The 15,437-nt window shown below is 49.6% G+C and overlaps 1 protein-coding gene across 2 annotated transcripts in view; it reads left to right on the forward strand.

Annotated features, from left to right (window-relative positions):
* Faim2 (Fas apoptotic inhibitory molecule 2) overlaps nt 1-15,142 on the forward strand; it is a 28,561-nt gene extending 13,419 nt beyond the window's left edge. For both annotated transcript variants that reach the window (XM_026407096.2, XM_026407097.2), the window contains exons 9-12: nt 115-202; nt 425-520; nt 2,131-2,184; nt 14,993-15,142. In XM_026407096.2, the coding sequence (XP_026262881.1) occupies nt 115-202; nt 425-520; nt 2,131-2,184; nt 14,993-15,142 (388 nt within the window). The remainder of the gene's footprint in view (nt 1-114; nt 203-424; nt 521-2,130; nt 2,185-14,992) is intronic.
* The last annotated feature ends 295 nt before the right edge of the window (nt 15,143-15,437 follow it).

Genomic DNA, 15,437 nt, shown 5'->3' on the forward strand with positions numbered 1-15,437 from the left:
AGAATTGGGGCCAGAGGTCATAAGATCAGGTCCTGGTGGAAGAGGGTGGCCTTCCGGGAGGGCTGGGGGAGAGTAGAGCCCTCTCGGGAGCTGACCCAGGTCCTCGGTCCTCAGTTACTACAACACCACATCTGTGCTGCTGTGCCTGGGCATCACGGCGCTGGTCTGCCTCTCAGTCACCATCTTCAGTTTCCAGACCAAGGTCAGCAGGCAGGGGAAGGCACATGGGGCAGGGCTCCAAGCGGAGCCAGGCTGGGAGAGGTAAAGGGGTGAGTTGGGGCTGGGGAGACCTGGGGGAAGGAGGGCAATGCTGGTTTCTAGGGGTGAGTTCAAGACCTCAGACTTCACCCTCTGGTCAGCGCACGGCCTGAGTGGCGCTCTCTGTGCTGCCCAGCCACGGTGCTGACAGCCCTCCTCTTTGCAGTTTGACTTCACCTCCTGTCAGGGTGTTCTCTTCGTGCTGCTCATGACCCTCTTCTTCAGTGGACTCATCCTAGCCATCCTTCTACCCTTCCAATATGTGAGTCTCCAGGCCGCAGCCCTTGGGGAGGCCAGGGAGGGACCTCTGCTGGGGTGCTTTTCCCTCCTGGGATCCCTCCTGAGATTCCCTTCTGTGTCCCAGAGCCAAAGCCCCACAGCCTGCCATCCTGTCCAGCCCCTGCTGGCACCTGCCCAGGGCATGTTGGCAGTGTAAGCGAGCAAACAAGGAGGCTTTTCTTGACAGGCCCGGGCACCTACCCAGCCCCATGACCTGCATCCGGCTTCACCTTTTCCATCCTCCACTGTAGGGTGGAGGGGAGGGTGAGGGGAGAGTGTGGAACAGGGGAGGACTCACTGGGGCTCCTTGGGACCCACCAGGCCTTCTGGGAGATCAACCAAGTCCAAAGAGGCAGAATTTTCCTGGCCCAGCCAGTGATAGATAGGGCAGGGGTCCCAGAACGACCTCACCCCACACAGCATCCACTGGCTAGAGGTCAATTTTTAGCTCTTGTACGGATTTCCAGTCTGCCCTGGGCATTGCCAACTAGACCCCACAGATTGGAGGCATCAGAGAGGAGGCCTTGAATTTTGAATCCTAGAAACCCAAGAGAGGAGGCAGTTTGGGTGCTGATGGGGACTCATTGCTCAGACCCCAGCCACATTTGGTACCACATGGAAGTGGACAAAGACTTGAACTCAGGGTTCCTGGTCCCGCATTGCCCCTTGTCTGCCAGGGCTGGTGGGGTATTATTCCTCACTGCCCCCTTCCGACCTCCATCCTGCCTAGCCCCAGCCTCAGGCATTTGGCTCCCATTCCCCAACCTCAAGATCGATTCTGGCATTTCCTTGGCTCTTCTCAGGATCCTGTTGACAAAGGGAGGAGCCGGAGCTGGCCTGGGGGCCTTCTATGTATCTAGGATGGAGAGGGAGGTGACAGGAAGGGGCCCCAGAACTTCAAAGAACCTTTTATTGACCCAGGTCTGGCTGATGGGATGCCTTTGTTTCCAGGAATCTTCTGGAAATTTCCCCCAGTAGGCCCCACAGAGAGCAGAGGCTAATGTGGCACCTCCTGTGTGAATGATTTCCACACACAGACGGGTGTCCCTGAGACCTGGGAGAGAAGAGACTGGGACTGGGTGCTGTTCTGGCCTCTGCAAGCAATGTCATGCACAGCTGGCAGTCTCCAAAGTCCCCACACACGCTGAGTTCAAGTCTCTGTCCCCTTCCACCTGAGTCCCTTACCCCCAAAGCAGAGCCAGGGAGCTCCCTGGCAGAGGGACATACAAACTCCATATTGGACAGAAATGACAGGAAGGAGCAGCCTCAAGCCAGACCCAGGCTTGGAGGATGACGGGGCCCCAGCAGGATGACTTGTTCTTGTCCAGCCTGAGCCTGGGGCTGTGTGTTGAGGGAAGAAGTACCAGGTTGATTGGGAGCTCCCTGCCAGCTCTTCCATGTTTATCTTAGGGTCCCCAACCCCACCCATCAGAGCACTCAGAAAATCAAGGCCCCCCTCAATCCTGGGGCTTCTTAGGGAGCACCAGGGAAGGCTACCCTACATCCTCCATTCTCTGGACTTAGCCCTCCTCCTGGCCCCTGTGCCTGCTGCTGCTCTGGCCATCCCTGAGCCATACTTCCTCTGCTCCACAGGTGCCCTGGCTGCATGCTGTCTATGCAGTGCTAGGAGCAGGCGTGTTTACGTTGGTGAGTTGGGCCCCGCTCCCTTGGGGCCACCTTTTCCACTTCGTGATTATCTCCCCAGACCCCTCTGCCACCCCGACTTTCTCCCAGAACTCTTTTGGAATGCCTGTGGGTGGGACTAGCTCAGTGCTGCATGCTGGGAATTCTATCTGGTGTCCAAGACAGACCAGCTGACAGGGGAGGGAGGCTGAAAGATGGTAACCCTAGGATGGAAGCCGTAGAGAGAGGCAGATCTGGGAGAAGTTGCTCCTCCCTCCTGGAGAGTGCCAGCATTGCTTGTGGAGGTGGGAGTGTGGACATGTCCTGCCGTGTTAGTGTTGTTCCCCTAGGGATAATCTGGGAGCTAGAAAGATTCCAAGTATCCTGTGAAAGGGACACTGTCTGAATGAGCTTATTCTTTACAGTTCTCACCAAACTGGGAGTGTTGAGGATGATGATGGTGGCTATGGTAATAATAATAGCTAGTGTTTACTGAGCACTTGCTTCCCCACAGCAAGCTTTCCATGTGTGCTAAATTCTTATCATAAGTCTATAATTTTACTGTTATTAAGATAAGGAAACCGAAGCCCAGAGATGTCAAAGAACATGCCCAAGGTTGTACAGCATCCTAGGACATGGTAGGGCCAATCTGGGAACCTAGACTGTCTGGCTCCAGAGTTCTGCTCAGGGTCAAAACTAGGTGGGGAGTACCTGGAAGCAGATGCTCAGGAAACAAAAGATGACCTGGGACAGACACCTGCCCAGAGCAGCGCAATGCAGACCTTTTGCATAGGTGGGCTTCAAGCTGAATGAATGTGATACTGCCCCAGGATCCAAACGGGCAAGCTCATGTGGGTGACATCTTCTTGGAAAGGCATCCAAGATAACATCCACTGCCAATGAAAGTGGACCAGACTCCCCTCTCCCTCACTGGCATATTCAGCTCAACACAAGGGCCAGAGTTCCCAGCTTAGTCACAGGCTCTCAGGGCTCATGGGTGACAGGATCTCCACCACAGCTGGAGGAAGCACTGCCTTCCACATCTGAATCCCTGGATGTTAAGGGGCTGTTACAGTCTCACTGCCAGTAAGGGAACATCTGGAACCGGATGTCCTGCATATACCCTAAAGGACACCTACCTGTGGACACCCTCGAAGAGGGCAAGCTTCTTTTGACTTGGGGTTGGGAAGAGAATGAGTCCTCTCCATCAATCCCCAACCCCTTCTCTCTCAACACAGGGAGAAGGATGTGGGTCAGAACTGTGAGCAGATGTTAGAGAGGTTAGATGAAGATGAAGCCAGGAATTGGGATGTGGAGGTTCATGCATTCATCCTTTCTGCAGGTCTTTATTGAGCATCTACCATGTGTGGGGTGCTGGGCTGCATGCCTGGACACTGGTCAACAGGAAGAGCACGGTGTGTGGCACATAGTAGCACTAGATGAATATTGTAGGATAAACCAATGACCTCCAGCCTTTAAATTTGATGGCTGGAAGAACTTGGAACTCCAAGCCCTCCTCTTCAGATGAGCAAACTAAATTTCAGTAATTAGTCCAAGGTTTTCTGGCAAGATAATGGTAAATCAATTAAGTGTGGCCTTGGTCAAGATTAGGCTGCCAGTTTTTCCCAGTCTACCTGGAATGTTCCTGGGCTCAGCACTTAAAGTCCCACTTCTTAAGAGAACCACCAAATCCTGAGCAAACTGGGATACCTGGTCATCCTAAAGACACCACTTCTCCTGACTCTTGGGCCAGTGCCCTGCACTCCAGGTCATACCTTCTAAAGAAAAGGATGGGGTGGGGAATTGGGCTGGAAGGAAAGGAGGAGGACTGCATTTGGGAGAGCAAGCCTGAGCAGTAGTGTCTGGGGCTTCAGAGGATAGCATTTGCCAGGGACAGAAGAAAGGTCAAGCCAGGGAAAGTGGGGTTGGTGGAATTGGAGGGAGGGTGAGTGTCCATGGAGGGTCAGGGCATTGCTTGCTTGAGGAGGTTCAGTCACAGTGAGTTCGGAGCTAGGCAGGGAAGCCTCCCTGCACACCCAGGTAGGACTGGGTGAATGGTAAGCCCTTAAATCTTCTTAATAATCCCTTGCGTTATTAGAATAATAAAAATAATCCCAGTAATCTGTTCTACTCCTTATGTTCTGCAAGACACTTTCACACCTATTAACTCATTGGATTGCCACCACGGTCCAGGGAGGGAGGAATCACTGATGTTATTGTAAGAATTGCCTTCCACATCAGAAGCCCTGTGGGTTATGGGGTTAGCACAGTCCCATGGCTGGTAAGGGACAAATCTGGGAGCAGGACCCAGATGTCCTGTGCCCAGCCTGGTAGTCATTCTCAAAGAGGACAGCTTCTATTGGCTTGGGCCTGGGGAGGAACTAGGAAGGGCTCTCCAGCTATTTTTCTTCTCTCTCATTGATACGGTGGTCAGTATTGCCCTCTCTACAGAATTGTTCCCATCAGCATGATGGGCTATAATTTCTCCCATCTGAAGAAAAAACTCACATAACACTCTTGGCTCACATCTCCCTAAAGATCCTGCCCCATTCTTCTCCCTGTATATAGCAAAACTCTTTAGAAGGAAATTACACTCACTACTCTGAATCCTCTCCTCCTTCTCTCCCTCCTCTCTTCTCAATTCATGCCCTTAACCCTATGTGTGTGTGTGTGTGTGTGTGTGTGTGTGTGTGTGTGTGTACACTCCAGACTAGGGATTGAATCCAGGACCTTATGCATGCTAAGTACGTGCTCTTCCACTGAGCTATGCTCTCAGCCCTTAACCCTCTTTTAAATGCTCTCATTCAGCAGGGCGCAGTGGCACATGCCTGCAATCCCAGTGGCTCAGGAGGCTGAGGCAGGAGGATTGTGAGTTCAAAGCCAGCCTCAGCAACTTAGTGAGGTCCTAAAGCAACTCAGCGAGACTCTGTCTCTAAATAAAATTATAAAAAGGAATGACTAGGGAATGACTCAGTGGTTAAGCACCCCTGGATTCAATCCCCAGTACAAAAAAAAAATGCTTTCATTCATATCACCAATGGCTTTCATGTTGCCAAATTTAGCTTTCAAGTTTCAGTGTTCCTATTGCCTGTCACTTAACACCATTTGATGCAGTCATTCATTCCCTTCCCTGGAAACATCATCTTTCCTTGGGAGTGTCCAGGCCAGGACCCTGCCCTGTTCCTTTTTTTTCCTCCACCCCACCCTGGTTCCCTGACTGTTCTCTCTTGCCTCCCTCTCTAGGAGTCTTAGGTAGCCCCAGTGCTTTAAATACCATCTTTTATGCTGATGATCTTTCTCTTGAATTCCAGATTAGAAAATCCAATTGCCTAGTTAGTGTCTCCATTTGAAATCTGACAGACATGTCTAACTCAGCATGTGCAAAACTGACCTACTGCTCTTTCCCTGGGTGCCTCCTTCTCCCACAGCCTTCCCCTTCTTCATGTTGCTCAGGACAGATGTCCTGGTGACAGCCTCAAGTGTTCACCTTTCCTTATACCTTGCATGGGCCCAGCCCCAAATCCCCTGGCTCTACTTTCTTTCCAAAACCTGACCATTTCTGTCCACCTTCATGGTTCTCCCTGATGCTAGTCACCATCATCTGCTTCTGAGCTTGTTGCAATGGCCTCCTGCAGGCTGCCCTGCTGGCCCCAGAGGCTGTGCACCAACACAGCAGTGAGCTAGACCAAGTCAGTCCTCTCCTTGACATCCCAAAGTTCTTCCTACAGGCCATCTCTGACCTCCCCCAGCCCACACTGCTACTGCCACCTTGCTGGCTGCCTGAGTATGACAGGCTCACCACGCCCAGCGCCCCTCCCCCCCCACCTGTGGCTTCCCTGTCCCCTTGTGTCTTTTTTTTTTTTTTTCCCTTGTGTCTTCTCAACATTTTTCCGTTAGCTTCTTTTACAACGCTGTGTGCCTGAGCGCTTCCCCGTCGCTCCCTCCCACCCCCAAATTTAATTCTCTGTTTAGCACATATTTTCTTCAGACACACTATATTATTTTCTGTCGTTCATTGTTTTTGGTTTTTGTTTTTCTCTTCTAGCACAAATTAGTTCCTTGAGAGCAGGGGTTTTGTCTGGTTTGTTTATTGCTGTAGCCCCAGCACCTAGCACAGTGCCTGACACACAGCAGGCACCCATAGATGTTTCTGGGCTGAATGGATGCCTGAGAGGTGTGGCCAGGGTAGGGCTGGGTCCATGAGGTGCTAAGATGGCACGAGTTGCACAGTTGAATTAGGCATGGCCTCAGCACTCGCTGGTGAATCATGGGGGAGGAGAAGGAACTGCGATGTCCAATTACCCGTTAATGTCTTATTAGATTAATACACCAGAGGAGCTTTGTTAGGATCATCCTACAGGTTGCATAAACCTGGCGGAGAGCACATGGGTGGATGCATCTGGTCAAAAGAGGGAAGACAGGGTCCCTGGGTCCCAGGAGGCAGGAGAAAGCTGAGGCGAGGAGCCTCCAGGCTCATTCTACTCTCCTCTTCTTAGTTTCAAGTAGACAGGGACCCTCAGAGTTCACTCCACAGAACTAACTAAAATCCCCAAGCCTTTGCATTAACCTCAACTCAGAAGCACTCACTGTGTGCTTGAAGCCTTGTGCTGATCCTGCTTCCAGCATCACTGTATCCTGTGGGATCTGTGGTCTTCTGGCTCCAACCCAGTGCCTGGTGTCCACCTGCCTTTACTATCATCCCCAAACTTAGCCTTTAGGGGGTGGATCTTCAGCACAATGGAGGGTTCTCTTAGCCCTGCAGCTAGATGAGAATTGCAGAAAGAGCTCAGTGTATCCTTGACCTGTTTGCTGCCTCATCAAGGATATGCAAGAAAAGGATGAAGAGAAGTGTCCTAGGAGGCTGCAGATCCCCAGTGGGATGTTTCTTCCTGCTTCCCACCAGCCTGGACTTTAAAGGGGCTGGGAGAATCCAGTGATTTTTCTCTCCTAGAAACCTCAGTCTTTGCCTTGAGACATTCTGCCATTTTTGAGGGCAGGGTCAATCAGCTGAATTGTGTTGCAATTCAGGGGGTGGAGAGTCGAGGCTTCTTAGGGCTCTGGTTCAGCCTTGAGGAACAGGCCTCTCCTAGGCTTCACCCACATCCATCCTTGGTACATGGTCAGGAAACCTTGAATTTTCAGCAACTCCCACCCAGCCCCACTACTGGATGCCAGTACTCAAATGCCAGAAGTGGGTGAGTCAGCTAAAAGGCACTGGCCTTAGAGTGACTGCATTCTCCTCTCACCTCCTGGTGCCCTCTTTTTTTTTTTTTTTAAAGAGAGAGTGAGAGAGGAGAGAGAGAGAGAGAGAGAGAGAGAGAGAGAGAGAGAGAATTTTTAATATTTATTTTTTAGTTCTCGGCGGACACAACATCTTTGTTGGTATGTGGTGCTGAGGATCGAACCCAGGCCGCACGCATGCCAGGCGAGCGCGCTACCGCTTGAGCCACATCCCCAGCCCTGGTGCCCTCTTCTTGAATGCTGCTTTTTTTTTTTTTTTTTTTTTTGTAGAAACTCATGGCTGGTCTGGGACAATGGGACAGTATTGAGGGGCCTGAGTAGGAATTGAGAGGAATGGGGTCAAGGGCCTGATCAGCTGATTTCTAGCAACAGCGGGCTAATCTTCCAGGTCACATGACTCTGAAGGTTACTCCATCTTAGAGTTGTACCTTTTGCGGGGGGAAGCTAAGACCACTGAGCTACCTAAATCAGGAAGCCAAGTCTGAGAGACCTAGGGAAGAAGCTAGACATAGGTATTTAGAAATCAAATGATGGGCCCATTTGGATAGAACTCTCCCTCCCGACCAACCTAGCCAGTTTGAGAACTATGGGAGCCACTGAGAGTTGATTAAAAAAAACATCCCAGTCACCATGCTTCAGGGAAGATTAGGGAGAAACCAAGTGAATCAGTCAGAGGCTGGGAAACCAGAGACCAGATAGGAAACCACTACAGTGTCCCAGAGTCAGGGTAGCAGGGAGTATATGTATGGTCACAAGAAGATGCTTTGACGTCTGATAGAAGGCCAAAGCCAGTGTTAGGAAGATGCTTTGTAGAGGTGGTAGGCCTCTAGCACTGTGTGCAGACTCCTCACCCTGAGGTTAAAGCACAGCCATCTCTCCTCGGCCCAGAGAGAAAAGGTACACACACACACACACACACACAAACACACACACACAGTATAAACAGCCACACTGGATGAAAGCCCAACTTTCCTGACTATCAGCCCAGCATCTCTCTGTCCATTTCAAAGATGTGAAAATGGAGTCCTAGAGAGATTCTCCAGACCAGAGAATCCTTCTCAATCCCTGTTACCTATAATGTGAGGCTTTTGGCAGTTATTTTCATCCAGTCCCAATAGAGAATCTGTATTCCCCACCCATGATCTGCTTAGGCCCGGCCCACAGCTTCTGGAAGATTTAAGAAAAACACTCCCATCTCCCCCGCCCTTGGCCCTACCCCACCAGTGAGCTGTGATGTGCACCCGACCTCCTGTGCAATTGGAACAACACTGCAGAAATAATGATCACTGCACAAGTCCAAGGCCACAGAATAATCTTAGGCGTATCTCTTTCACTCGGAATTTAGAGGCTCCTTTGCCTCTAGGGTTTACATAAGCCTAAAACATCAGTGAGAGCTACCCACCCTCATCACAGAAAGGAAATAGCACTGTGGCCTTACTGAGGCCTCACCTACATTACAGGAGGAGGTTGAGTGGATTCCTCAGGGGTGGGGGCTGGACTGACCTGGGTGCTGCATCCCCCTCCCAGGCCTCACCTCAGTCTCACCTTCTGATGGCTAATCCTCAGAACCAACACCCTGCTCAAGCCTGGATGGTCAGGACAGCCTGCTAGGGAGGAGGAAGTGAAAGAACTCCCCTCATCTCCAAGGATACAGGCTTGAGGGAGGGATGAGGCCCTGCGGGCAGCAGGCAGATAGCATCCAGGATGCAATCCTCCAGGGCAGAGCCAGAAGCAGTGCCATAGGTGGTGCCAGGGGGCTTGTGGAGTAGGGGGAAGCTCTGCAGCTGGCCAAGGCACCCCCACCAAACTTCGTTCAAGGCCTCGCTCATCCTTACCACTGTGTGACCTTGAACAAGTGACCTTGAACAAGTTTATTTGTTTTGTCTGTGCTTCAGTTTCATCATCTGTGAATGGGGATGATAATAGTATCCATTCCCTAGGAGGTTGTGATTTTTATGAGAACTGATATATATGAAGCACATGGGCAGTGCATGGCATACCATCGGTGATCAATGACTCTTACTTGTTCAGGGCAGTGAGTTGCCTAAAGTCAGAGCCAGGATTTGAACCCAGTTCTGCATATCTCTCCAGCCTGTGTTCTTAACTATATTGTACCCATACCCCTTATGTGGCCACATAGGCTCTTTCATACACATTTGTACACTATTCCATTTTCATCCTGGGCCAGGCTTTTGGGATCAAGTGCCTGTCAGACCTTGCCACTTCGGTGGTCTGCCTGAGGATGTAAATGCTGTGTCAGGTCAACCAAGGAGAGAGAAGTACCTTCTATTGGCATCAAACAAAAAATGGAACCCAGGGCCTGGGGTTGTGATTCAGTAGTAGAGAGTGGTTTGCTTAGCATATGAGGCACTGGGTTTGATTCTCAGCACTACATAAAAATAAATAAACAAAAAGGTTCATTGACAACTAAAAAAATATTTTAAAAAAAAATGGAACCCAGACTCCCACTCAGTAACCTCTCCTCACTCCCCTGCTTCCTCACACTGTCCTAAAGCCCAGACTGGGGCACCAGGACTTAAGGATGGTAGTGTCTTCTCTTAATATTACCCAGCTGGGCATTGTGGAACATGTCTATAATCCCAGTGACTTGGAAGGCTGATGCAGAAGGACCACAAGTTCTAGGCCAGCCTGGGCAACTTAGAGGGACCCCATTTCAAAACACAAAGGGGAGGGGAGAGTGAGGCTCCATGGTACAGCCCTTGCCAAGTATGTTCAAAGTCATTGGTTCAATCCCCAGTACTGGAAACAGAAAAGAATCCTCAAGACCCAAGCCAACCCTCTAGTTGAAAACATGGGGGCAGGGTGGGCCCAGTATTCTGCATTGTCCATGAAGCCTGTGTTCTGGCCATGAACTCAGTTTGCTTCTCTTCCCAACTCTTCATTTTTTCTACATGCACACACACACACACACACACATACACCATGCTTGCTTCTCTTGGGCTTCAGGGTCAGAAAACAGCTATTCTCTTGGCTGCATGAAGTGAGCTAGTCACTTACACTCTGTGCTTGAGTCTCCTCAGCCAATGCCAAAAAATATCATGAAACACTTGGCACAGGGGTTTGTGATGAACATTGAACAATGCAGTTCATAAGCTCCTCCTTTTATTATTTTGTTGGGGGAGTGGTTACCAAGGATGGAACTCAGGGGCACTCGACCACTGAGCCACATCCCAGCTCTATTTTGTATTGTATTTAGAGACAGGGTCTCACTGAGTTGTTTAGTGCCTCACCATTGCCGAGGCTGGCTTTGAACTCGTGCTCCTCCCACCGGCTCCCAAGCTGCTGGGATTACAGGCTTGTGCCCCAGTACCTGGCTCCTCCTTTTATTTTTAATTTCTAGTTTCATAATTATAAATACATTTTTTAAGAATTTTTTTTAATATTTATTTTTCAGTTATTGGCAGACACAACATCTTTGTTTGTATGTGGTGCTGAGGATCGAACCCAGGCCGCACGCATGCCAGGCTAGTGTGCTACCGCTTGAGCCACATCCCCAGCCCCATAAATACATCTTTTAAGATATTTTTTAATCTTAAATATGGATAAAAGAAATGTCATTTTGACAGCATCTATTATTCCTTTCCCCTGGTGGTAACCACTGTGGGCAGTTGTCTCTCCTTCCAAACCTTTCTATGTAGATCATTTCTATATAGGTTCTTGTGATGTGCATAGTTTTGTGAGATCATATAATATAGATTTTTAAAAATGGGGAAAAAACCAACTTGCATTTTTCTCATAGTAGTATATATCAGAGTTGTTTCCACCTCAGTACTCGTGCCAGTTTATTTAACTGTCCCCTGTTGATAGTTTGGGTTGTTGCCAGTGAATCACTGTTAGAACAAACACTGAGAGAGTGGCCTGGGGTGCGCCGCTCTGTGCACCATGCTGGCATTTCCGTAGGACGGATGCGGTCCACATGTTCCCTTTTTTGCTGACTCAACACACTGCAACCCCAGATCTTTGTATTCAGTGCCTGTCTCTTGGTGGCTCTGAGCTGGCCTTTTTATAGAGTGGTGCTCCTGGAATACCTCAGCCTCAGCTCTGAGGCTGTATTCCAGGTCAGGCCAGATGTGTGACCAGGGGGCTCTGAGCAGGTGCAGCCCTGGACTGTGGAGGAACCAGGGAAGTCTACCTTGGCCCTTCTGCTCCCTGTGTGGTCCTCTCTGTGTCTCCCTGCAGGCTTGCTCTTCCCCCAGCCCCACCAGAATAGAAAGTGGGTGATGTGGTTCCAGTGCTAGATAAGTGACTTGCCAACAGCAAGTCACTTGTCTTTCTGAGACTCCTTGCCTTATATATAAGATAGTTAGTGACAATGCCTACCTTCCAGGGAAAATTGAGGGAGTAAGATATGATAGAGTATTAGCCCAGATGAGGACTATTCCTATTAATAGCATCCTAGCACCACTTGCCCCCTATGCCTCTTGCCTCATATCATGTAGTCCTTCTAAAAGTCTCATGTACAGTAGGGTCCTAACTCAGGCACCTGCTCTCCTTCTAGGTATTAGCAGTCAACTCAGTTGTTAGTTCTCAACTAAAATTTTAGCTGCCAGCTAAGATGTTAACCAAAACCAAGATACCTGCTCTCAACTAAGACACTAGTTAACAGTGCTTCCCATCACCCAGGAAGATACCAGCGGACTACTTTTCCCTCTAATGAATGCATACACATAACAAAATCTCTGATCATGTCTTTTCCCCCATTAAACTGTCAGTTCTATCAGGGCAACTTCACCAGAACAAAATGGGTTCTCAATAAATATTGTTGAGGATAAATGGGTGACAAGCCTTCAGTTGACTCACACGGATGAGGTTGTGGTGATGGGTGGTACCAGCAGAGGGTTGAAATTTGGGGCAGGCCATAACAGATAGCACCAAGTAGATAAGCATCCATGGCCTCTGGCCAATGGCAGGGGCAGAAATGCTTCCATTCTTCTCTCCAAGAGAAAAGCCAGTTGGCTGCAGAGACCTCCTTGGGTGGGTGCTCCTTGGAGGAGCCAGCCCCAGGCCTGATCAGGTCCAAGCCTTCTAGGTTGAGAGATTCAATTTCATTAGCTCACCCAGGGGTGACCAGGCTCTGGGAAGTCAACCAAGCAAGCTCCTGATTGATAAGGCAGATCAACAATTTATTAACTTATGCTGGCAACTGTGACTGCTAAACAGCCTGTAGCATTTGAGTTGGTCCCTCTGCTTGTTTGTTCTCTACAGAAGGAAAATTTAATTGGGAACCCAAATCAAATTCCACAGAGTAGAATAAGGTAAAATGAAGCTAAAGAGTAATCATAGTTGATAGCACTCTGTACTGTAATATACAGTGTCCCCTTGTCTCGTTACTGTCCCATTTTGTGGATGAGGACACTGAGGTCATATGAAGGCATTTCTTTTTTTTTTTAAAGAGAGAGAGAGAGAATTTTAATATTTATTATTTAGTTATCAGAGGGTACAGCATCTTTGTTTGTATGTGGTGCTGAGGATCGAACCCGGGCCGCACGCATGCCAGGCCAGCGCGCTACCGCTTGAGCCACATCCCCAGCCCATATGAAGGCATTTCCACCGCAATTCCACAATTGTGGGTGCTCTTCCCTCAATGCTGGGGGGCTCAGGAACCTGATGTACCCATGCAGGCTCCCTTCCATCCTGGCTGTGGTTCCCCATTTTCCTTCTGTTAACGCCACACGTCTTCCCCTAAGAACATCTCTGCCTCCCTGATGAGATGCAGGAGCCACCTGGGTCTCATCAGCGGTGTCTACCTGTCCTCAAGAGGGCACCTCTCCTTATGCAGATAATAACAATAAAACCAAGGTCATAGCTATGATTCATTGAGTGCTGTGTGCAGGTGCCTTACATGCTCATCTTCCTCTCACGACAACCTCATGAGACAAGTTACTCTCATCTCCCTTTCACAGCTGGGGAATCAAGCTGATTGGGTACATTGCCCAGGTCCCCCAGCTAGTGAGTAGCAGGCTGACATTGGAGACTGAGCTCACAATTACCTTTACCACCTCACCTTCAAGTGTGTGACTCTGTGTCTCACATGCTAGAGTGCTCCCTGGTACCTGTGCACTGGGAACATCAGCACGGCTTCTCCCAGGATTCCATAGGGCTGTATCTAAAGCAACTCCAAGAAATCAGTCCTGGGAAGTCAAGGAACCTGGCTAGGGTGAAGGAAAGTGCCTCCAGAGCAAAGTTCAAGCTTCAAGGTCAGGCTCCAGCCCCTTTGTCTTCTTTCCCTTCCCATATTGCTCCTGCCACATGGAGTTCCTCACAGGGTGCCTCAGGTCCTCAAGGCTCCTCTGGGTCTTCTCAGTCTAGCAAACTTCTATTCATCCTTCAAACCCTAGGCAAAATGTCACCACATCTTCCTCCTCCCCAATCAGGAGCTCTGATTATAGCATATACCAGATGTTCTTGTAGTTATCTGTATCCCCCTCTAAGCTGTGAGCTTCTCAAAGGCAGGCATAGCTTTGTGTCCCTTATTGTCTTTTCAGCTCTCCACAAGTCTCTGGCATGCAACTGTGTCTGTGAATAGTTTTTGTATAATGAATGACTTTCAGAGGGCTGTAGGAACACCAGTCTTCCATACACAAGTGACGGAAGAGCTGGGCACAGCCCAGTTAACAAGAATGTGAATGGATTTAAAGAATTCCAATCCCATGTGTACCAGTGCTTCTTATCCTTGGGACAATGCTGGACTTTTTTGGCCTTTCTTCCCAGAAAGGTGCACTGTGCTTACCAAATTCTATATCCTGTTACTGGGGAGTCCTACTGTGTAGGCTTGGACCCCAAGGATAGGTATGGAGGAGGAGAGGGAGTTGCTGGGAGCAGTGGCGAGGCCTGATAGGGGCAGCAGTGATAGAGAGGCACTGTCCCTTAGGAATCTGTTCAGTGTCCATGGGAGACCATGTTTCCTGGGAGGAAATGCAGTAACCCGGGGTGCTACCAGTGCGCAGCAGAGAAGAATGGTTAAGCCTAGGGGATCTGGAGCCTGCCTGTCTGGGTTCAAATCCTGGGCTTGCCACTTCCCAGATGGGTAAACTTGGACAAATTAACATCTCTGGCCTAGGTTTCCTCTAGGATGCTAAGTCCTACTGGAAGGGGATGTTAGTAGAAATAAATGGGCTATTGTGTGCAAATAACTTAAGAATGCTCAGTCCCTGCTTTTATTGCCAGAAGCATGAAGATCGGGCTCAGCTGGAAGGACCCCTCCTTCCCTAACTCCCTGCCACACCCACATAGGTCTTGTAAACCTTTTTAGTTACACTCATGGCATAGGCCCTTACTTCCTACTGGACACAGAGCTCTTCAAGGTCAGGAATACCATCTGTCTTGCTCTCTGCTGTACTCCTGTGTCTGAAACATAGTTGTTGCTTGGTAAATAGGTATTGAATAGAATTAGGGGTGGAAGGTGTTGGAAAAGCAAGAGATTCTGTTCTGTCACAGGAGAGTCACTGCACATCCAAACAGCAGTTGAGGGTAAAAAAAAAATCAGGGAGGCCTGAGTGTGGTAGCTAGGATGTCTTAGTGTCACATTGACTGGACCTCTGACCTCTCTCTCTCTCTCCTCCTTCCCCAGTTCCTGGCATTTGACACCCAGTTGCTGATGGGTAACCGACGCCACTCGCTGAGCCCAGAAGAGTATATTTTTGGAGCCCTCAACATTTACCTAGATATTATCTATATCTTCACCTTCTTCCTGCAGCTTTTTGGCACCAACCGGGAATGAAAAGCTCTCTCCACTCCCACCTTCCTCCAGAGAATGCCCTTCCCTGTCCTTTGACCCTCTCTGTGCTCCTGCAAAACCAGACATAAAACCTTGCTGCAGCCAGCCTGTGGCCAGCTGCTCCCTCCCTCAGCCAGCCCTCACCTGACCCTCTGCGGCTTGTACATATGCCATCCTTTGGGGCCTGAAGAACTAAGACCACATCATCCCCTGTGCTACCCTCCCCCGTTACATTTTCCAAACTGGAACAGTCAAGGATGAAGGCCTCTTTGGGTTTGAGAACCCAAGGGACAAGTGG

This window comes from Urocitellus parryii, chromosome 5, assembly GCF_045843805.1.
Source record: "Urocitellus parryii isolate mUroPar1 chromosome 5, mUroPar1.hap1, whole genome shotgun sequence".
In the NCBI taxonomy this organism is placed as follows: domain Eukaryota; kingdom Metazoa; phylum Chordata; class Mammalia; order Rodentia; family Sciuridae; genus Urocitellus; species Urocitellus parryii.